Below are 22,396 nucleotides of genomic sequence, written 5' to 3'. Positions count from 1 at the left end.
TGCATTGGCTAAATTCTCCCTCAGTGTACCCGAACAGACGCTGGAGAGTGACGACTAGGGGATTTTCACAGTAACTTCGTTGCACTGTTAATGTAAGCCGACTTGTGACAATAATAAATAAAAAAAATTTTTAATGGTTGGAGGCTATTGTTTATGTTCAAGTTCTGGTGGCATGCACACTACTCTAAGTGTGCAGTTAGATTGCCATTTCTGTGTCACTGGGTCACAGTTCCCAGTGTGAACAGTGTAACTCTGGACTTGGGACATTGATCTGACTCCAGCGTGCAGTAATCCCTTCTTTCTGGGCTTGTCAACACATATAACTCCAGAACTGTGTCAAGCTAAGTTTTGAGAATTGCTTGGGGCGTGATTCACTGGACCTGCTGCGCACTTGTAAACGTGAAGCAGTTTAATCTGAACGTTTTTGGGGCAGGCAGATCCCACAATCCGTACTTTAATACCTTTCAAATTTACTGTGTGGAAGCAAGAGTTCCTCCCTGGCTGTGAGAGTTGGAATGATAGCCAGGCATTATAAATACAAGGCTGCTGGCTGTGAAATGATACTGTAGATACTGAGATCAGGAGCTACTGTATAACGATAGCCTTGGGGCTTATGACATCACCAGGTCTTCTTGATTGAATTTCAGCCTTTTAATATATATACATGTTACCTTGTCTCTGTGCATTTTCTGAAAATTATATCCCTGTAACCTATGCAGTCATTGGTCAGGCCACATAAATAATGTTCTTTAAATTTCCTCCCCTGACATCAGATACCTAACATCCCCTCACACCTATGACACTGCACACCTACTCCCAGCTATTATCCAACGTCATGATTGACATTTTTCACAAAAAAGGGGAAGATGGTGGCAGACGTTTTTTTTGGGGGTGGGAGGAGGTGTGTTGGGAGAGGAAACTTGTATATCTGTTGGTGATCAATGCTAACCGTTTGCTTTAGAGCAAATCAGTGACTGGTCAAGGCTAGGTTGTAAACCTGGCCAGCAAGAATAAGAAGAACACAGCGATCTGTTGAAGCAACAACCTGTTGGAGAGTGCAAGGCTATTATGGGATGGACACTGAATGCTGTTCAAACAAAGCTTTGGTGAGAGAAATCATAGAATTCCTACAGTGCAGAAGGAGGCCATTCAGCCCATCGAGTCTGAGCCTAACACAATCCCACCCAGGTCCGATCCCTTATCCCCAAATATTTACCCTGCTAGTCCCCCTGACACTGAGGGTCAATTTAGCATGGCAAATCCACCTAACCTGCAAATTCTTGGACGGTAGGAGGAAACCATGGCTAATTCCCCTAACCTATACATCTTGGGATAATAAAGGGCAATTTAGCATGACCAATCCACCTAACCTACACATCTTTGGACTGTGGGAGGAAACTGGAACATCCGGAGGAAACCCACGCAGACACGGGGAGAACGTGCAGACACCGCACAGACAGTCACCCAAGGTTGGAATTGATATCGGGTCCCTGGCGCCGTGCTAACCACTGTGCCACCATGCCACCCCAGTGGTGAAGCACATTGCAATTCAGTGCAACAGCCTACTCTGTCCATGGGGCAGAGGGCTCTCAGCTTTGGTGCCTGTATGAGTGGGAAACAGAATTTGCTCCAAACCACACTGATGTGTCAGCAACATCTCTGATATTTGCTGTCATTCAAACACACAGGTGTGTTTTTTGGCACAAGAATTTATTTAGCAGAAACACACAACGCATCTCGGTTAATGAAAAATTATAATAATGAATGGGAGTCACTGAAGCTTCAGTCTTCAGTGAGGGGCGGCATGGTGGCACAGAGGTTAGCACTGCTGCCTCACAGTGCCAGGGACCCAGGTTCAATTCCAACCTTGGGTGACTGTCTGTGCGGCGTCTGCATGTTCTCCCCGTGCTAGGGACACGGGTTCAATTTCAGTCTCAGGTCACTGTCTGTGTGGAGTTTGCACGTTCTCCCCGTGTCTGCATGGGTTTCCTCCGGGTGCTCCGGTTTCCTCCCACAGTCCAAAGGTGTGCAGGTTAGGTGGATTGGCCATGCTAAATTGCCCCTTAGTATCCCAAGATGTGCAGGTTATGGGAATTAGCCATGGTAAATGCATAGGGTTATGGGGATAGGGCAAAGGAGAGGACCTGGGTGGGACGCTGTTTCGGAGAGTCGGTGCAGACTTGATGAGCCAGATGGCCTCTTTCTGCACTGTTGGGATTCTACGATGATTCTATGGTCTGGCAGCTTCAGTGGAGAGAGAAACAGAATTCCGAGTCCATGTGACTCCTTCGAAGCTCTGTTTCTGTCTTCACAGATGCTGCCAGATATGCTGAGGTTTTCCGGCATTTTCTGTTTTTATTTCACCCCTTCCCAACTCTTACATCTCTAACTTTTGAGCTTACATTGCATTTTGCACCGTTAGCTTTCAACTCTACAGGATGCATGCTTTAAAGTAGGGGTCAATGGTACATTCTTTAGTGAAACCATTCTCTCCATGAGGAAGGTATTTCTAATCACATCTTCCCTTCCCCCTGCTTGCCTGCTCTGGGTAAGTCATAGAGATATATGGCACGGAAACAGGCCCTCCGGCCCAACTCCTCCATGCCGACCAGGTTTCCTAAACTGAACTATGCGTTTGGCCCATATCCCTCTAAACCCTTCCCATCCATGTACCTGTCCAAATGTCATTTAAATGTTGTAATTATACCCGCCTCTAGCACCACCTCTGGCAGCTCATTCCATACACGCAACACCCTCTGTATGAAAAAGGTGCCCCTTGGGTCCCTTTTAAATCTTTCCCCTCTCACTTTAAACCTATGCCCTCCAGTTTTGGACTCACCTACCCTGGGGAAAATAACTTGGCTAATCACCTTATCTATGTCCCCCATGATTGGATAAACCTCTATAAGATCACCCCCTCATCCTCCCATGCTCCAGGGAAAAAAAGTCCCAGCCCTATCCAGCCTCTCCTTATAGTTCAAAGTGGGCCTCTCGATTCTGTAGTGTGCCAAAACTTTAAAAAAAGGTTCTGAAAAATACACCAGTTGAAAGATTTCTGTTGGGGATTTCGGCGAGTTGGCAGAGACTAGGAGCTGAATTTAAGATTGCCAACTGCTGGAAATGTGCTCAGATATTGGAACTGTAATTTGCAGCACTTAGTTGGGGGGACCTGGGCTCTCTCTCACAACCCACTTGTCTTTGATGTAGTTGTCTTCGCCGAGTAGTCCTCTGAAAATAGCTTCAGCCCTCACACGCTAGGTGGCACCCAGAGCTTGGGTAGACTGCTCAACATGCATCGAGCTAGTGTTCACTTGCACTCACTGGAGCTTTGCTGCTCCAGCAAGAGAGCGCAAAAGCAAATGTGGATATATTACATGACCATTCGGGACCCTCACCACATCATGCAAACGCGAAAACAGCAATCAAACTCGATCTAAAACGAGCGCCTCCTTTAACATGGGGTAATCATGAGTTTATAAGGAGTCTGGGTAAAGGGAGGGCGCGGGGGGTGGGGGGGGGCGGGGGTGCTTTCACCGCTTGGAGAACCAGGAGACACAGATTTAAGTTCGTTTATAAGACAAGACAGCGAGAGGAAGATTTCATTTATAAAAATACAGCATGTTAAAATGACCTGGGAGGCGCTGTTTGAAAGGCGGGGCGGGGGGTGGGGGTGGGGGGAGCCGATCCAATATTAACCTTCGAAAGGAAATTGGGTAAATGCTTGAATTGGAAGCATTTGCAGGGAGGAAGAGCAACGGAGTGGGATTAATCGGATATCTCTTTTCAAAGAGCCGGCACAGAAGCAATGGGCCGAATGGCCTCCTTCTGTGCTGAAACGCTCCCTGATTCTATGATCTGTCAACCTCAATGTCCTTCTTGAGTAACCCCTTATTCTACATATATATATTTTTTACAGAACGGACTTGGTCCTGTTTGCCTCTCGCCTGCATCTTTACGAATTATAGCAGTTGCAAGTGTTTTTTTTTCATTGGGACAGGTGCGTGGCAAAAAATAGGTCTCATCAATATTTAGGAAAACTCTTCCCCTCACAATTCCTAAGCACAACAATCTTCTCGGGATGCTTTTAAAGGGGATATAACGCAAGCCCGTTATTAGCCAGAACGCTCCCATTGCGAGTGCACTTTAACACTCCAATTCTAGATAAAATTTGGAGCTGGGGTCTCCGTATGCATTAACTAGGTGGCTAGAATGATGCCGACAGCAGTATACTAGACTCGGTCTCGCAAACTAAACAGGGAGATAGATGGTACACACACACGGCATGCACACAAGCAAATGAGGATAGATTTGCATTATGAATAATTTGTGCTCAACACGTACAGGCAGGCAAGTGCGATCCACATATGTATAAAGTTGGAGGTGCATGTCCGTATGTATAGACACATATAGGTATGTCTGTCGCTGTAGCTTCTGCATTTTGCGTTGTCACATACAGCCACATGGTAAATCAGACTAATGTCACTTAGAATATATCTGAAGGGTTGCTACAGAAAGGGATGAACCTACAGAAAGAACCCATGTGTTTAATTTCAAAGCATTCTCTTAAGTTATTCATTGACACAACAGGAACTTTCGCGATATTTTTTGTTGGGAGTATGTTCACATCAATGCAAGTCTATTTATCTACGTTAAATAGACTTCGATAATGAATGGACTGCACATTGATGCGAGAATGTTTCCCGCCCCCCACCCTCACTTTCCCCCAAGGTGGAACCCGCATCGACACAGAGGGTTATCACGGAACAAACTTTTGCAGAGTGAATTCTAGTGCGAATTACCTGACCAACTGTTACAATTATTTGTTTTTTTTTAAAATTTTGCACACATTTAACTTTGCAAACCACACGCAAACAGCAAGTGGCCAGTGATCCACCTTTCTAGGCTGGATCTTTCCCGAGGGCGAGATGTTAGCGAGGTGTAGGTGTGAGTGTGCGTTACATGATGGGGGTCCCTTGGAACGAATATAAACAGTTACCAATATCTGGAGGTGTTTGCCGGTGTGATTATATTTTGATAATTGGCTTCACACGCCGTGGGAGATTAGCACTAACATTTCATTCAACAATTAATTCGAGATACTCGCCGTTGCTCGGCCAAATGAATTCACTGTTTGCAAACAGCACAGGGGTCAACTTTTAAATGTATTCTCTCTCTCTGAACTTCTTAATTTGCCCGCTTACATGTTTTGGCGCTTGCTGTATTCACTGGCCCCTGAGTATTTTTTTCTGTGTAGCAATATTTAACAACCGACATTTGGCCAGTGACATTTCATAAGGTTTTTACACAGGGCACCTTGTTCAGAGAAATGTGTCGAAATATCGAAATCGTATCTCTTCTGTTACATTTCTCGGTGTGAATGCGTTGATTTAGAATTTGTCTTCTGGGCTGATGCCCAGACTCTGAGGGGGGTGGGGGCAGCCCCGTGGTGGGGGGAGTATCCCAGGTATGGGAATTCGCTGCCTGAACGAACGAGTTGAGGAGTCCACGGGATGTGAGGAGTGCTACAAATGCCCAGCATGGACAGAATGGAAAACAAAGAAACGCTACATTGAAATGCAATCCTTAATGATCCTTAATTCTTCCAGGGCGGCTGTGAACAGGGTTGCTCACCATTCCCATTCGGAATTCGGCCCTCAATTTGGATTTTCCTATCCCATGTGAAACTTGTTGTCACAGCTTTCCGTGTGTGTATGTGTGTATGTTTTACTGCAACCCCGATTCAACATCTGTGAGCCTCCCCGTGCAAGGTGAGGTCTCACCTTTAAAGAACTCCGTTTCAAGTCCTCTATTGAGAATCAAATTCGATCATGGCAAACATTTGGTTCCAAAGTCAGGATTCACGTTGAAAGGTTCCAAGTAAAATTGGGAGAGCGGGGTACTGGGTTTGATTCATTCGCTGCTTTTGTCCATTGATTGAGTAACTGTCTTGATAGTTGGATATGAACACAGCAACCCCACGCGGGGGATGCGCATTTAATGCCTAAACAGACCAATTCCGCTTTGTTTTCGGAAAACGAAAGGTGTCTCATTATTGACTGACATCGCCTTAAGTGGCGCGTTATAACAAATGCCAAATTTCTGGGGGATCTCCTATTTAAAATAAGTAACGAATGTGTGGATGGACATGGATGGTTAGCACTGGACACTATATAGAATTCCACACCTCCTTGCCTCTCTTGCTGGCTTTGTTCATCCGCACAGGAGAACAGACAGATCAGTTAATTAAAAAAAGATGCTATAACCGATATCGCTGTTATAAATGGAACCACTGCACCGACACGGGAATTTTAGGAACACCGGAATTAGGAGCGAGAGTAGGCAATTCAGCCCTTCGAGCCCCGCTCCGCCATTCTATATGATCATGGCTGATATCCCTCTCATCCTTCCCCGCCTTTTCCCCATAGAAAGAAGTCTCACAACACCAGGTTAAAGTCCAACAGGTTTATTTGGTATCACGAGCTTTCGAAGCGCTGCTCCTTCATCAGGTGAATGCCTGTTGGGCTTAAACCTGATGTTGTGAGACTTCTTACGATGCCCACCCCAGTCCAACATCTCTACAACACGATTTCCCCATATCCCACATTTGATCAAATATTTATCCATCCCTTTATTGAATCCATTGATTGATTCTGCATCCATCGCACTCTGGGACAGTGAGTTCCATAGTAACTCCATTGCAGTGTTAATGTAAGCCTACTTGAGACACTAATAAATCTTAAAAGACATTATGTTCTGTTGAAAGTTAATATTGGAGGCATACATCCATCCATTGCGACAGTGCAGTAGGCACATGAGGGAATGGCCGGTGGGAATAGCTGCAAATTCGAAAATTGAATTGCAAAAAAAAACTTTCCAGCAGGTTGTTGCAAGTACCCAACTCGGGCCTGGAAAAGGCTTTGGTAATAAAATGTAAACAGCGATCCGCTTCCCTGGTTCTCAGTCTTCCCCTCTTAAACGATAACAGAATAAGTTGATGCCAGCATTGTAATTAATTTGTGAGCTGTGCTAATTCTGGTAATTTGACCCAGCCCCTATAATCTGCCTAAGTGCAGCCAGCTCCGGTGGGATTCACACATTTCACGCTTCATTACTCAAGTCAAGCACCTCCTCTCAGTGTAACCTGAAAGGACGCTGCTCTTTGGGACGAGATGTGATCAAATGAAATCACAACAGAATTTAATTTCTTTATATATATGTATATTTTAAATCACTCCAGGAAACAAATAGGATGTGTGTTGCGCTAGTGGTTCTCAAATTCTTAACTACCTCACTTCAACACTGCATTGAATTTCGAAAACCGTTCCAGCAACTTGCCCGCAGAATTAAACAGCAATGTTTATTCACACATATTCAGAGGAGGTGGGAACAGCCGAGCACAGCCGAGTACCGCAACAATCTTCACTCATGAGGATTGCAGACATGGACATTTAGACTGGCTGGTTAAACATGGGTAGCTCAGTGGTGTTGCAAGGAAAATAATTCAAGATACATTCATCCAATCCACAGGTGAAAATGATGTGCGGGCAGTACTACGATCCTCAATGTTAATCACCTCTAAGAATATTTAAAAGCGTGCGGGCTAGCACCATTTGACATTTTACAACCCCCCACATCCCCCCCCCCCCCCACGCAATCCCCCCGCCCCCCAGAGTTAAGCATAACATGTACCGAATCCCAAGAGACAGACAGCAACATATATGCATTTGGTAGGGCTAGTCCTTCACAAGCACATGTTTCAAATAGGTCTGAAACAGGTAAGAGATACAGTCCTAAAATGTATACACCAAGAAGTCTTGGTGCAAGTCAATATACGCTCTGATTTGATTTGATTTTTGATTTCATTTCATTTATTATTGTTACATGTATTAGTATGCAATGAAAGGTATTGTTGCTTGCGCGCTATACAGACAAAGCACACCGTTCATAGAGAAGGAAACGAGAGACTGCAGAATGTAATATTGCAGTTATAGCTGGGGTGTAGAGAAAGATCAATTTAATGCGAGGTAGGTCCATTCAAAAGTCTGATGGCAGCAAGGAACATGTAACATGTACACTTGATGTGTATACTCTGGACATAATATACATTTAAAACTAAGCATACGTTTGAAACAAACATATACACTTAAGTATGACGTACATGTAATCCACGTGTGAAGGGAATATACTATGAGATTTACACTAGCAGGTAGGTCATATGCAGTTAAAGAAATGTTGGCCAATACTTGAGTAGAGGATGGCTGTTTTGTTTAAGTGTTAAGGGGGGAGGGGTACATCTAACATGTACACAACAGAATATACCCTGAAAATATACACAAAGACGTTGTGCACTGAGCATTATGGAGTTGACCTTTTGAATTTGTGCAACAAGTGTCGGTCTGTTACAGTGCGATAAAATGTAACTGATACTTGATGGAACTCTGAGCGGGAGAATTTCCCCCAAGTTTCGACCATCAGTCTGCCGAGAGTGAACGGGCTTTAGAACGAGTGCGAGGAGATCCCAAGGAATTTCCTCAAAAAGATGTGAAATAAGAACAACAACAAAAATTCTAATTGCCTCAAGTCACAAATGCGTCCACTAGTCCTAATTGGATTAAGTGATTAAGGGGATGGCTTCTGCTTAATAGCCGGCAATCGAAATGTGACACCGCGCCAAAAAAGTGAACATTTTTTTATGTGACAGCGGGGCGGTGGTGTAGCAGTGACTAGCTTTATTTTAAAAAAAAAATACAATTGCTGCCATGCACCGTGAGACGGACGCAGAAGAGTTGTAAAGTTGACATGCAACACCTGTATCCCTCACACAATGGACAACATTGTGAAGTTACATTCAGTTAAAAGGATGGCACATTCATTTGCACCTTTTGGGATTTGAATGTTCGGGAAATGTTGCGCTTGTGAGTCTATCATGCGGCCTGTAGAATAACATACCATTTCATACAATCGGAATTATAGCTTTAATGTGATCCCCTCCATTTCTTGACTGGATGCAATCTCTGACCTCGATGCCTCGCGATGTAATCAGAAATGCCCATTCATTTGTCTCTTTGACACGAACAAATCCAATGGCAGGTCTTCGGCGCATTAAGTAATGACTTGCTTAAAGTATTCAAACAGAACCCCGACGCTAGCTCATTGATAGGGGAAAAGAGGCGAAATGAAAGACACACTGGTTCGATTGTGAGCAGGTCCCAATTGTCCTCTATGCCAAAAGGGGAAAAAAAAGCATGTCTTTTTTTTTGTTTGTATACAGGTAACACAATACAGAAAAGAGAGAGAAAAAAAATGAACAATTAAAATTTAAAAAAAGCTATCCAGCCACGTCGATTCCTCCCCGCTTTTCCTGTTTCACCTTATTGGTAACCTCGCCAGGTTTTTGTGTGTTGTATAAAGTTCCCCACTCTCTTGCTTTCCTGCTTGCGGTTCTGTCTTCACCACCTGAACCCTTGCTTCACCGCAGCCCCAGGAATTGCAGTCGCTTTTGTCTATTGTAGGTAGATGGAAGACAATGAGAGCCCTCCCCCCCCCCCTCCCCACCACGACCCCTCACGACCCCCAAGACCAGTGTGAAGCTCCCTTTTTTTTGTTGGCGCCTGTTGTTGGTGGTCAGGATGAGATCTGCTTGCTGATGGAGGTTCTGGCAGGTAAAGGTGCGCGGCCGTTCTAAATCCATCAGTTGCTGATACAGGCCTTTTTTTTGTTCTTTAAAAAAAGTGCTGGGGCGCTGACATTCCTGGCGAGTACGCAGGCGCGGGCAGGTGGCACCCAACACTTTATGACCAGGTGTGATGATCCTGTGGAGGTAAAAGGGAAAAATTACTCAACAGCACGACACCACAGACTACTCCAGGCGATATGTCAATACTGGGCAAAATGGGGGACTGGCAGGTACGTGGACTTACCTCTTAACCACACTCCCAGGACATTTTATTTTACCTTAGTCCCATAAGCTGCCATCTAAGCGCTACCTAATGTTTTATTATCTCTACGCATAAAATAAAACCAAGAAGTTGGGAGAAGGAAGTGTCTTGGAGGTCATTAATGAGCCCAAACTTTCTCTCAATAGTTGCATTCGTATTTACCTGAATGACGTAACTATATGTGGTTTGTAATCTGATAAAAGATAACTTTCAATAGTCCAACCAAGTCTAATGTAGACAAAACTCAGAATGCTGGATCTGCTTCACTGGGTTCTCGAAAGGTTCGCTTTATAAATGCGCTTTAAACACTTCTTTAAAAAAAACACCCCTTAGCTCCTTCTGTGATTTGAATTGATTTCAGAGTCAACTTACTATTCGGCGCGCCAGCTATGTAGAAAGTAGCCCATTGTAATCATCGCCATGTTACAACTACCTCTCCTAACTTGGGGCCAATCAATGAGACTAAAAAACCTAGAAAGATTAATGTCCCCCTCAACACCGCTACTAGGTGACTGCGCCATTTGCCTGCTAGTTAGATAGGACAATGCAAGTCTTGGGTAAAACTAATCGTTTCCCTGGGAAAGATTAAATAAAGTTGAATTTCAATCTTCAGTTTAGATTTTCATTGTTAAATACCGCACGTTTTGAGGATTGAACGTGGTCTACCTTTTCACAAATACGCTTTTTGATTCAACTTAATTGGAAATCCCATTTCATCGCCAATTACATTGTCATGGGGATTAAAGCAGCATTGAATTTTAAATATGTTTAGTATCCATGTCAAACAGTTGACGTGTACAAAGGTGTTTCTGCAAAACCTATGTACTGTTTTGCTTCGTGCACAATTTACAACCTAATTGCATCTAGTAGTTTACTAGATGTTCTTAGGAATTTGAGCTAGTGTAGTGTTACTTGCGGGTTTCAGCTGAAGAGTCGTTATCCACAATTTTCCAGATACTAGATAACAATTTAAAAGTTGGAGTTAGCCATGATAGTGATCTAACTCACTTTGCTGTAAATAGTCCTTATGAGAAAGAAAAGAGGGATACATTTGACGTTCTTGCGAAGTGATAAGGGGGCATTCTGTCTTAGCCAGAACGAAAAGCCTCTCCACCTGAGAGAACTCTTGTTAGATGCTGGTCATAAACTCAGGTATCTACAACAGTAGAATTCTATCACAGTATAATCCACATTCAGTGACAGCGGTATTAGAGCAAACGTATTTGCAATGTTGTGCAGTACCTATTTCTAGCGCGTTATTCTCTCCACCGCCGAACGAAAATATGTCAAAAAGTGTGAGGAGCACACGCATAGACTGGGTGTGAGGAACTAGTAAAGATAGATGTGAGGAACGAGTAAAGAATGCCGTGAGATAATTGGAGTTTAAAAGTTCCCTTCATCTGTGCAGCTAGTTAAAATATGTGGCAAATTATATATATATATATATCCATCATGCACTTCCAATTTGATTTAATAGTCATTGCAAACTGCAACAGGTGTTTCGAAAGTTTTTTTTTAAAACAGATCTGGTGAGTATTTTTCTAAGTTAATAAGGAGAAGACGCCATCGTCTGTAGTGACGTTTCAGCATCTTCGCACAGTTTGAAGAGGATTTATTTTAAAATCACAATATTTAAACCCAACACGAACACATCCCTCCCCACAGAAAATCACCGGTATTTCTTTCTTTTAACACGAGACTAACCTTGTCATGGCCACACGCGTGTAGAATTACATTTAATATTTTTTTTAAAGTGCAAATTGGGGAGATGTATCGAATAAATCTCACAGCTTTGGGCTTCCAGGAATTGCTTTAGACAAAATGGGAACAGACGCTCTGTCCAAAAGAGCTTCCACTCAACAGCAGCAGATATTTTAATTATTCATTGGACTTTGGTTTGCTCGTCAATTAGAGGTTTATTTTATATCTTATTCGGGAACAAACCCCTCTGCGTGCACATGCTCCACACAGCCAATCCATCAGAGAAAAAATGATCGCATCACGATTCTTAATGATTTTTGTAAGTAACTAACACACTACAGCGGTGTACGGAAGATCAACATGAAATAATTTGAGAAATGTAAGGTAGACCTGGAAAATGTCAATGCTTTAACTTAATCGATCTCTGCAACACAGGTAGATACGAGAAGCTGTACACTATCCCCTTTACACCAATATTCGCATGAATTCGTTATCTGTTTTAATGCCATTACATTTGGGGGGCATGTTCCCTCTTCAACTGTTAAAGTAAAATGATAAATCAAAACTCATGCCTTGTGATGAATAAAACATTTGAAAGTGAGCAAATGGGAGTAGAGAGGAGGGAATCTATCCTATTTTTCCCAAAAAGGGTAAAACAAAAGTACCCCCTCAGGATAACAAAAAGCTGTTAGAATAAAATCATACTTTAAACGTGTCCACCCCCCCCCCCCCCTCTCAAATATATAAAGCTGCACAGGCAAGGCAAAAAGAAATCCAGGTATATCCAAGCAAAAAGATGTTCACCTTTTAACCGCAATGCTCACTAGGACTCTCAGGCATTATTTTTCATTTACATTTCAAAGGATTTGGCCTTTTGGAGCAAGGTGTTCTGAATCGGTCGATATCTCAGTCTCTCCAATTAAACACAATAGATTCTGATGACATTTTTGTCCCAGGGCCGCCGCCAAAAATGGTAATGAAGAGTAGCCAAAGACGACGCCTAGATCTGATCACCCCGATTACCTGCGCTGATAGTTAGCCTCACACACGTTGTCACCCTTGAATGAAAGACCACCGTAAAGCCCTCTGTCTCAGTTCATAATTCAAAGTCAATTGGGTGCTTATTATGATAATAACTTCTGTGCAAAACACAGGGAAACGGTTTGCAGGACGGCGCTAGGGTCCAACTATTTGCTTTTAAGTCGCGGTTTATGCATAGGTTGAATAGCTACATAACAAACATGATTTCCACCTCAATAGCAGCAAACCAACACTCTACACGCTTGCTATTTAAAGCTTCCAAATATCAAAGAGTGCGAATTCCGACAGAAGTTCTCGCTAGCGAACCTACCAGTTCACAGGATACGGCAGGAGCCACGGCCACCGAAAAGAGTCTGAGCACTGCCACTCCAGAGGATCTGGTTAAAAGAGTTCAATTTGGCCCTGCAGAATTTTGCCACTTCAGATCAAGATTTTTAAAAAGTCGCCTGGAAACACATGGCAAAAGCATGGATAAGATTTCTTTACTGGGAATTTTGCTGGGAGTTGATGCATTAGAGAGAGAGAGATAAAACATTAGCAACAAAAATAAAAGCCATGAAATCGCTATCAGTTCAGAGTCTGCATCCATTATGAAACGGGTTAACGTTAGACCCATTACTTTGTAGAGGGAACACATGAAAGGAAAGTTGGGTCGCTTGATGCGCAGAGGAATGTGAAAATAATAGCTGTTTGAAACTATGCGCAATAAACATCCTTTATCTTTTATCGCCACTTAACGTGGTGGACATTTGAAGTGCACTTGCCCTAATTTTAAAAAAGTAACCCCCCCCCCCCCCCCCGCCTTTAAAAAGTAAAGCATTTGAGCTCAGTGTTTCAGTAATACTGTTATGGCATAATCAAGTAAAAAACTAAATGCCATGTCACCGTTGTATCTACTGGGAAACGAGTTCACTGAGGCCATAAAATAATATCCTGCTATAATGTGCATTGGTACAATGGAAGGTAAGGGAGAATTTAACTATTTGAGTCTCCAACTCAGTGCAATAAATAGCTCCATGCACGTTTATAAGCTGCTGCCCACCGCCAGTGTGTTTTATGTTGACGTCTATTGCCAGCCGGCAGGACAAGCTCTCTACCTGTGACCATTGGAGCAGTAATGTGGTTGAATGAGTGCTTGGCTGGTGTTCATATGCTAATTGGGCTGTTATTAGCGAGTTACTAAAGAGCTGTGAGGGGGAACTCGATCGACCATTAGAGGGAGATCTCAGAGCACATACAGAGTCGCTAAACCAACACGCACTCTCTGCACAGGACTGCCCGTTCTCTGAGACATCCAGTCAACCACTTTTTCACCAATCCATGAGAATGCTGTGGAAATTAGCGGACAATATCAAATATGAGGAATGTGAGGTAAGCAATTTCATATAAGCTTTTACCTCCCCCTCCTCCCACCCCCCCAGCAAAACAAATTAAAATGCAGACTGTCCGAATGAAAGGCATCAAATCTCATTTAAACCGGGAATATTGCAACGTTTTTTTAAAATTCTGGAACACGGAGCATGTTTTCTCGATGGCGACAGAAAAAATGCAGTGTGATGAAAAAAAACATTTGAAGTATTTGGGCATTCGGGTTTAACATTCTTGGGAAACACAAATCAGACACACCAATTGCAGTGTGTGTGTGTACCTCGGTCTCTATTGTGTGGCAGTGCCTCACGTTTGTAAACAATGTAAGGAACGAAATTGAAGAAATTCTATTCACCCTCCCGTTTTAAAACAAAACAGGACATGTTGTCGATTCGGCGAATCTGGCTACAAGCTATCCCTCTGTAGAATCTTGGAACAGGCCCTAAAAAGTGTGTGTGTGTTGGGGGGCGGGGGGGGGGGGGGGGGATGTTTGTAAAGGCATGTTGTATAAAAGAATATATAAAATTTTCCTGCATTATTGTCGTGCAGCACAAGTAAAAGTTTGATCAAACTACTGTTTTTTTTGCTGTAAACTCCCAAGGAATTGCTATTTAGGGTTCATATCTGTCTGTATGTGTTAATAAACTCTCCTTTCCTCACTTCCCTCCCCCCACTTCCAAACCGCCCATTAAAAAAACACCGAAATCTGCACAAAATTCTGTCCCCGTTCTGATTAAAGTTTTTTGTGTGTGTGTGTGTTATGTGTGTGTGTAAGTAACATGTACGAAGCGGCAGCAGGCGTTAGATGGTTCTGTCTGAAGGCCGTGGTGAGTGAGTGAGTATGCCCGGATTGAGAAAGTTGATCTGCAAGAGTTTGCTAGATAATATTTTTTTGGGCAGTTGGTTCTGGGAGTTGTACAGCCAGTCGAACGGGTTTGTACAGCAGGCTGGGAGGACAACTCGCACCGCAGGCTAAACCAAGCAGCCTCTTAGTTTCGCTTTATCCTGGAACTTAGCTTTTGATTCTTTTTCCCGTCGTCTTTTTTTTTTAAAAGTGGGGAAGGGGGCTGAGAGCTTTTGAAAGCGGGGGAGAAATCCGTTTGCTTGGAACTAGCTCCGGGCTGGGCTGGAGACAAAAGTGTTGTGTTTTTTTTTGGTTGGGGTGGAGGGGGGGGGGGGGGATCTCAGTGGGGAGCAGCTTGCGTGGAATCGAATGAGAGGGCTTTTCGAGACTCCATGGTGTCTCTGTCGCTCCCGCTGTCTCTTTAACTTTTAACCCGTTGCACGATGGATCAGACTAGTCGCGACCCAGGATCAGGGCAGCACACATCTCCGGGAAAGGAGTTGAAAAGGAAGCGAGTTGAACGCTCAGGTAGTCTCTCCCCAGCCCGGAAGCGAGTGGTTGCCGCCGACATGCCTTTGGCGTTTTCTGGATTCTCACACGATAACGAGGTGCAAACTCCTTCCCGAAATCTTTCATTCCTTTCCTCCCATTCCCTTTTCTCTCTCTCTCTCTGTCTGTCTCTCTCTGTCTCTCCCACCCCTCTCTGTCTCTATCCATCCCTTCTTTCCTTCCTTTTCTCTCTCTCTCTGTCTTTCTCTCTCTCTGTCTCTCTCTCTCTCGCATGTCCTCGATCACTTGAAAATGTTGCCTTCGCGTCCCTGTGATTCGTCAGCGCTGGCAATGTGCGCCCCTCTTCTCTCTCCCTCTGATTAGATACACTGATTCAATGGACGTCATTTATAGGAGACACAGACTTTAGTTGCTTTCTCGCTTCACGCTCGATTTCCGACCATTCTCCACTTATTAAGTATTGGTGTAATTTTAATAGTTATGAGTATCTCCTATTATGTGTTGGGTTGAAGCTCGCCCTTTGCAAGGAGAGAGGGGGAAAAAAGTTTGAAAAATCTATCGACGTGACGCCCCCGAAACTACACACAATTCTGATCAGCCGCCCCCCCTTTTCTCTGTTGTGTCTCCCCCCCCCCCCTCACCCCCCACCCCCATGAAGATTTTTTTCCCCCCAAGTTCTGATGGATTCTACTGCCTTCTTCCTGCATGTGACTCCCCGGCGTTGTGATTGTGTTGTGGTTGTATAGTACTGGACTGTTTTTTTCCAATTTTCCACTCTAGGTATCTCTATTTTTCCCCCCTGACGAACTCAGATCTGACTGCCCGCAGATGTTAGTGCACAGTTTCTCGGCAATGGTGAGTTTCATAGTGAGATGACACAAGATTTAAACCGAGCCCCCCACCCAACCCCCCCCCCCCCCAAAAAAAAACTGGTAGCACTTTCGAATTTTTTTTGGAAACCCTAGTTTTCCCTCCTAGGAGGGTAATATTTTGCGGAATTCTGCCCCCACTTGTGTTGATGGTGCTTTTTTTTGCAATTACTGTTGCCTTAAAAAAATGTTTTACCACCATAGCGGCCAAAGCCCCTAACGCAAACGAAAATGTTAATGCTAAGTGATAGTTTTCGATTTTTGGTCATGTAATTTCCATCTGTGGTTGTTTTTCTTTGTAGGATCGGCACGATGGGACCAGTAATGGGACTCCACGTTTGCCCCAGCTGGGGACGGTCAGCCAGTCTCCGTATCCCACCGCCCCGCCGCTGTCTCATACCCCCAACACGGACTTTCAGCCACCCTACTTCCCTCCTCCGTACCAGCCCATCTACCCGCAGTCACAGGATCCCTACTCTCATGTGAACGACCCGTACTCGCTCAACTCGCTGCACCCGCAGCCCCAGCCCCAGCATCCGACCTGGCCCCAGCGGCAGAACCAAGAGGCGGGCATCCTGCATCAGCCCCGGGGGCTGCCCCAGCTCGCCGGCTTGGACCCGCGGAGGGAGTACCGGCGGCCCGAGGTCCTGCTCCACAGCACCCACGGACTGGACTCCGGCCTTGGAGACTCATTACCCATCCACAGCATCGCACACGCCATCGAAGATGTCCAGGTTGGTTTCATTGCAAACCCCTTTGCAACTCCTTGCCTTTTTGTGTGAGTGTGTGTGTTTTCACAGTGGAAGGAATGTTATTTCTCCCTGAACCACAACAAAAAAATAGTTTTAGTGATCTGCTCAAGATTTTAAAAATAAAAGCAAAAAATGTCAGAGCAGTGTTGTATCTTTATTTTAAAATCAATCAAATCTAAAATGTATTAGTATTTCCCCTAAATTCCCAGTAACTGATACATGAGTGCTGTTGCATGGGTTAAATAAGAACATACTCTTGTACAGCTAGAAATGTATATATATAAATCTTCTATTAATTAAATTTAGCACCCATCGTTTAACCATGCCAATTTTTTGGCGTTTATGTAAATGATTAGTTTCCGATAAGGTAGATTAAATCACTCGGTGGGGTTTATTCAATATTATTCAACTTGACAGAGTAGAATTATTTCAATCTGTACTTTCTTCGAAATCTGAATTATATATTTTAATAATTCGAGAGATGCCTTAATTCGACCCCCCATTCCCAGAAAAATAAGCTTTGCTGGCTTTTGGAGGCTTGTTGGAGCTGGTTTATATGCCTCTGGTCATTGTTGAGTTACAGATCCCAGGTTGCAAGCGAATAATAAAAAAAATGCAGGAAGGGCATGCCTTTCTAGTGAAGTGTTCGTATTTTTCAGCGTGGTGAGTGAACTGTGCTTTTAGATCATTTCATAGTGTGAAATTCTCACTTCAGAAATAAGCTGGAATCATGATTAGTGCACAGTTTATGACTGATCTTACAAACAAAGGCATATTCGAGGCAGAATGAAAACCATCCGCCCTCATGGTAGCTGAATCTAAGAATGTGTTTTCTTTTCGAATCGTTACTTTTAATTTCGTTAAAAAAACGCCGGATTTTAAAGCTCTCCTAAAATATTCATAAGCAAGGCACCGCCATGCATTCATTTCCAAACAAATACTCATTATGAATGCTTAAAGCGATTGAAAGCTGTTCAAGATTTCACTTAATACCTGCGGCTATACTTTACTTAAATGTGACTGGCTCTTTAACTCGCGCACACACACACACACACACACACCACACAAAATCTGCTGTATACAAGTTTACAAATGCAGCCTTAGCCGTATGATAGGCGTCTGTACCTACTCCAGGAGAATACCTAACAACAAAGGCACAATAATCTGCTCACAAAAAAGGTGTTAGAGAGGGAAGAGAGGGAGAAGTCTAAATGGTGCAGTTTATTCCTGTGCGGCTGTGTTTGTGTGATACCGGAATTATTGTGTATATATATATGTATAAAGTCCTTGCCTCCGTGAAGTGCTTGTTCAGTGTTTGTCTTTCACTAATGTGGGGAGCCTGCAGATTTGGCTTTGGAATGTAATTATTATTATGAAGCCTCTTTAACACTCAAGTGTCAATTGTTTCGATTGTCAACATACTGCCAGTTTTGTAGATCTCTGTGGTGTTGGGAGCAAAATTGGGTGTTTAGCCGCCTGGGTGGTGATGGGAGGAGGCAGGAATATTATCCTGCATCACTTTTAAAACAGGCAGTCTCCCACATTGTAAACATTTAATACAAAGAACAGCTCTTGAGTCGAGAAAAGCAAGGCAAAATCAAACCCTCGCTGGATTCAGTCACGTCCTCCATCCTTTCAAACGCACTGGTTGATGTGGACTGAGTTGCCAACATTAATTTAAGCAGGCGCTTCGAAAACTAGCTCGACTTAAAATCAAAAATCACTCGGGGCAAGTTGTGCGTGAGTGGCTGAGCCAACACTTTCAGGAGAAAGGATAATGGAGAATCTACCAATAATGTACTGGAGAAACCAGTGTTGGCCACAGATGGAGGGGAGTGAGGGGAGGAGGGGGGGGGGAGCATATCATAAATAATAATAGAAAAATAAAATAAAAGCTGCATGAATAATGTTAGATGGGAGGCTGAGATTGCAGCGGCGATCTGGAAGTGAGGGCTATTTGTAGATGAATTGGTTGTTGTGCGGTGATTGCCAATCGCTCAGTCTCTGCAGAGTTCGCGTCGAACTGGCGAACATATTCCGAAGCTGTGTGTGTGCACGTTGGCCTTGGAATGAACACACTTGCTTCACTTAATAACAAGGAAATGCCGAGGACAAGAAAAAATGTATTTCCGTAAGGAACCCTGCTAGGAGATGGTCATCAAAACGACCCCTTTAACACACACACACACATGGATGTTCTACCTTACACAAGCAAAAAAAAATCAAATAAACTAAACTCAGAGCGCCAGCTGTTCCGTCCAGCACTGAATCCATCTACTATAACGAAAATAAAATAAATACATTGTGTCCCTCCTCATGCAAATGTTGAACAAAGAAGGGGAATTATTCTGTGACAGAAGTGTGTTATCATTTTTTTTGCTCAGGAGAATGGCCCAGGTTCTGGGTGGATTGTTACAACTTCTGACACGACTCAGTTTCATGCAGTTTCCTGCCCTGCTGAAGCTTTGTCTGCAATCTTTATTGCTACGAGGTGACCGTAGTATTCTTTTCAAATTCCCTTTCAGCATGTTGATGACCAAGGCATTAACATCCAGGACCATACCGTCATTAAGAAAGGCAAGTTCTGTTTTCTTTTTTTTCTTTAAATCTTCTCATCCAACACGTCTGCACATAGGCCAGCATATCTCTGGGTGTTTTACACCGGGTTTATTGCGTGCAGCATCGAATGTCAAACTGGGGTTGGAGGTGGGGGGTTGGGGGGGGGGGGGGGTGCGACTGAAGACAGTTCAGAAACAGCCATGATGGCTTTGCAGGACAGTTCTTTTGGCTTCCTCCTTGGGCTGTTGTTGGGTCCCGCGGAAGGAAGGGAACTTCACCCCCCCAACAAAAAAGAAATCATCCTGTCTGCACATCTCAAGACCCTGAACGCCGGTGTGGCTTTAAGGAATTATTTACAGTTGCGTTCCTTTAATGAGCAGAGGAATTAGGGAGCGTATAAATCAAACCAAATGCCTCAACTTGCAGAAGCAATTATACTGTCGATTGGCGTTACATGCTTTTGAGAGTCTGGTTAAGCCATGCGCATTTAGACGTGTATTTATTTCTGTGGGTTTCGCTGGGGAAATGTGCACTTAGCCACCTTAAATACTTTAGCTCCCTTCATTGCAACGCCGTTCATGGTGGAGTAGCTACACGATTGTTTGGATTTTGATTATATATATCGATAGATATCGAATTAATGTGCATACATTATATATGGCCCGTGTGTGCAGACTAATTCGTAAAACTGCAGCCTACGATTAAAAAGGCTTAAGTTCCATGTTGCTGCTTCCCCGGGTTATGTCACATCAAATTACATCTGCTAGGGATAAATCTTAAGAGATGCTCTTTCTACGTCGACATGATAATTGGCTCTTTTATTAGTAATCTCAAGAGTTCGTTTAACTCCTATTGTCTCTATTAGCCTCCCCAGAGCTATTAATGTCACAAGTGATCTATCCGGGTCTAGAAACTCGGCGTCCTCAAAGATCCAGAGTAGATTTCCAATGCTTGTAAGGGAGGAAGCCAAGGCAGTGCACTCGATTACACTGCAAAGATGCTTTGTGTATGTGAGTGTGTGTGTGATGGGAAGGGGGGTTGGGGGTGCGTGTTATCGGGCAATATTGATAGAAGCAGAAAATCTCTAACCTATATTTTAGACGGTCAGTCAACAATACAAATCTACCCCTCGATAGATGATTTTCTACAGGAGATGAGAGCAGTCAGTGGAATTGTAAACTTGTTTGGGTCTGATCCTACACACTGTTTGTCAGAGTTGTCCAATTGTCCATTTTAAGCCTTTTTATTAAAAGAGGGGGGAAAAAAACAAATAGTCTGAACACTAAAAATGAAGGACATTTCGCGTGAAAGCGTCCTCCTGCGAGTCGCCACCGGGATTTATTTCTGCTGTTTACAACGGACTGATAAATTGAGTCTGGGCTTTGACGTGTTGATGTTCCGGTATGTGTTCTGTGGTCAGAAGCGATGACTGTTTTCCCCCCGTGCTGAGTGCTGTTGGAATCAAGGGCAGATGCATCGGGATCGAATTAGGGGCGAGAATAAAACAGAACAAGACCAGGGAGCGCATCCTTGTTATTGCGTTGTTTTTATGCTTGCCATCGCCAAATAAATGCATTGAAACCTATATGGCCCGATCGAATAGCTGACTGCAAAAGAATAAAAATGAATGAAGCACAACGAGAAGCGATACTAGGGGGTCTAATAGGGTAACGGAGATAGATTAGAATATGTGTTTACTCTTGACTTGCAACAGAAGGCATCTATTTGTGTTGCATTGAATTGCAGGAGAATTTCCCATTACACAATGAAAATGACTTTAGCATGATATTAACCCACATAATGTTTCAGTGTTCGGCAGTGAGAGGCACAGTTAACATACATAACTTTGGCATGGCCGAATTTCTAATATAAGACGTTTGGCTCTGAATGCGTTACATTTTGCACAAACGATCAGATTTTATTGGAGTTTGCTTTTATGGAATGCACAATTTGAAGTCCATCTCAGTGTCTAGAGGACAGTCAGCAGCAGTGGGCACCGCGGCCGCTGCTTCTGACGTGCCTGTAATGTATAACAAAGACCCTGCTTTATTATCGACTGTTTGATGAGATCTCATCCGAATGGGCCCAAATAGTATTATGGATTGTGTCGAGTTTAGAGCTAGGGTTTAGTGGGGAGGGCACAAGTGCAGAGAGTTGTAAAGTGACCCATCTGTGTTAGATTGTGGAGGGGGTGCTCTGCAAAAGGATGCTTGCTGATTTTGTCTCATGGCTTCTTGTTCTAGGTCCCATGTCCCTGTCGAAGTCTCACAGTGGGGCTGTCACCTCGATCTCACTCAACAAGGACGGGCTCTTTGGCGGGGTTGCGAACCCCAACGAGGTGTTCTGTTCAGTTCCGGGTCGCCTCTCCCTCCTCAGTTCAACATCAAAGTACAAGGTGACGGTGGCGGAAGTTCAGAGGCGCCTGTCTCCGCCCGAGTGCCTCAACGCCTCGTTGCTGGGAGGAGTGCTGAGGAGGTGAGGAAGTCCTGGTGTGTGTTGGGCACCTTGCTACACAGCTCCCCGCTTCACAGAAAGGCAAGGCTAGCTAGCACACACAGCAGTGAAAAACCCTCCCCTTTTTCACAAAACACCGGACCATTGAATTCTTTTAGTAATGCTCCCATTATCTACTTTCACTATTTGCCAATTGTCCCATCGAACTCTTAAAATGCAATTATCACACTTTGGACGGAGTTAACATTGCAATTTGCCATTCGGCTTTAGCCTCAATGCTCCTATGAATTGATCAACAGTCTATGCCGAGAGATCAAAAAGATTGTAATAAGATAATGTCATAAGAGCTATCGGTACATT

At 43.8% G+C, this 22,396-nt stretch overlaps 1 protein-coding gene across 5 annotated transcripts; it reads left to right on the top strand.

Moving 5' to 3' along the window:
- Positions 1-9,822: 9,822 nt before the first annotated feature.
- On the top strand, positions 9,823-22,156 carry tfap2a (transcription factor AP-2 alpha). 5 transcript variants are annotated; one of them, XM_078216829.1, is made up of 6 exons: positions 9,823-9,906; positions 13,953-14,051; positions 16,183-16,257; positions 16,574-17,005; positions 19,549-19,600; positions 21,826-22,155. In XM_078216829.1, the coding sequence occupies exons 1-6, from the start codon at positions 9,874-9,876 to the stop codon at positions 22,059-22,061; spliced, it is 927 nt and encodes a 308-aa protein (XP_078072955.1). In that variant the 5' UTR covers positions 9,823-9,873; the 3' UTR covers positions 22,062-22,155. The 5 variants fall into 5 exon arrangements, with proteins under 5 accessions (XP_078072955.1, XP_078072957.1, XP_078072954.1 ...); XM_078216828.1 differs by lacking the exons at positions 9,823-9,906; positions 13,953-14,051 and adding an exon at positions 14,972-15,500 and having other exon boundaries at positions 21,826-22,156; XM_078216832.1 differs by lacking the exons at positions 9,823-9,906; positions 13,953-14,051 and adding an exon at positions 15,624-15,734 and having other exon boundaries at positions 21,826-22,153.
- Positions 22,157-22,396: the final 240 nt, after the last annotated feature.

The sequence above is a fragment of the Mustelus asterias genome, chromosome 7, assembly GCF_964213995.1.
Source record: "Mustelus asterias chromosome 7, sMusAst1.hap1.1, whole genome shotgun sequence".
Classification (NCBI taxonomy): Eukaryota; Metazoa; Chordata; class Chondrichthyes; order Carcharhiniformes; family Triakidae; genus Mustelus; species Mustelus asterias.
The sequence above is the reverse complement of the archived record's forward strand: the minus strand, read 5'-3'. Positions and strand labels throughout refer to the sequence as shown.

Bases quoted from the DNA above. Each gene is read 5' to 3' on its own strand.
- tfap2a (XM_078216828.1), top strand. From the start codon at position 15,336: ATGGATCAGACTAGTCGCGACCCAGGATCAGGGCAGCACACATCTCCG. The intron at 15,501-16,182 runs GTGCAAACTCCT...TTTCCACTCTAG, and splicing joins GATTCTCACACGATAACGAG to GTATCTCTATTTTTCCCCCC. The intron at 17,006-19,548 runs GTTGGTTTCATT...ATTCCCTTTCAG, and splicing joins ACGCCATCGAAGATGTCCAG to CATGTTGATGACCAAGGCAT.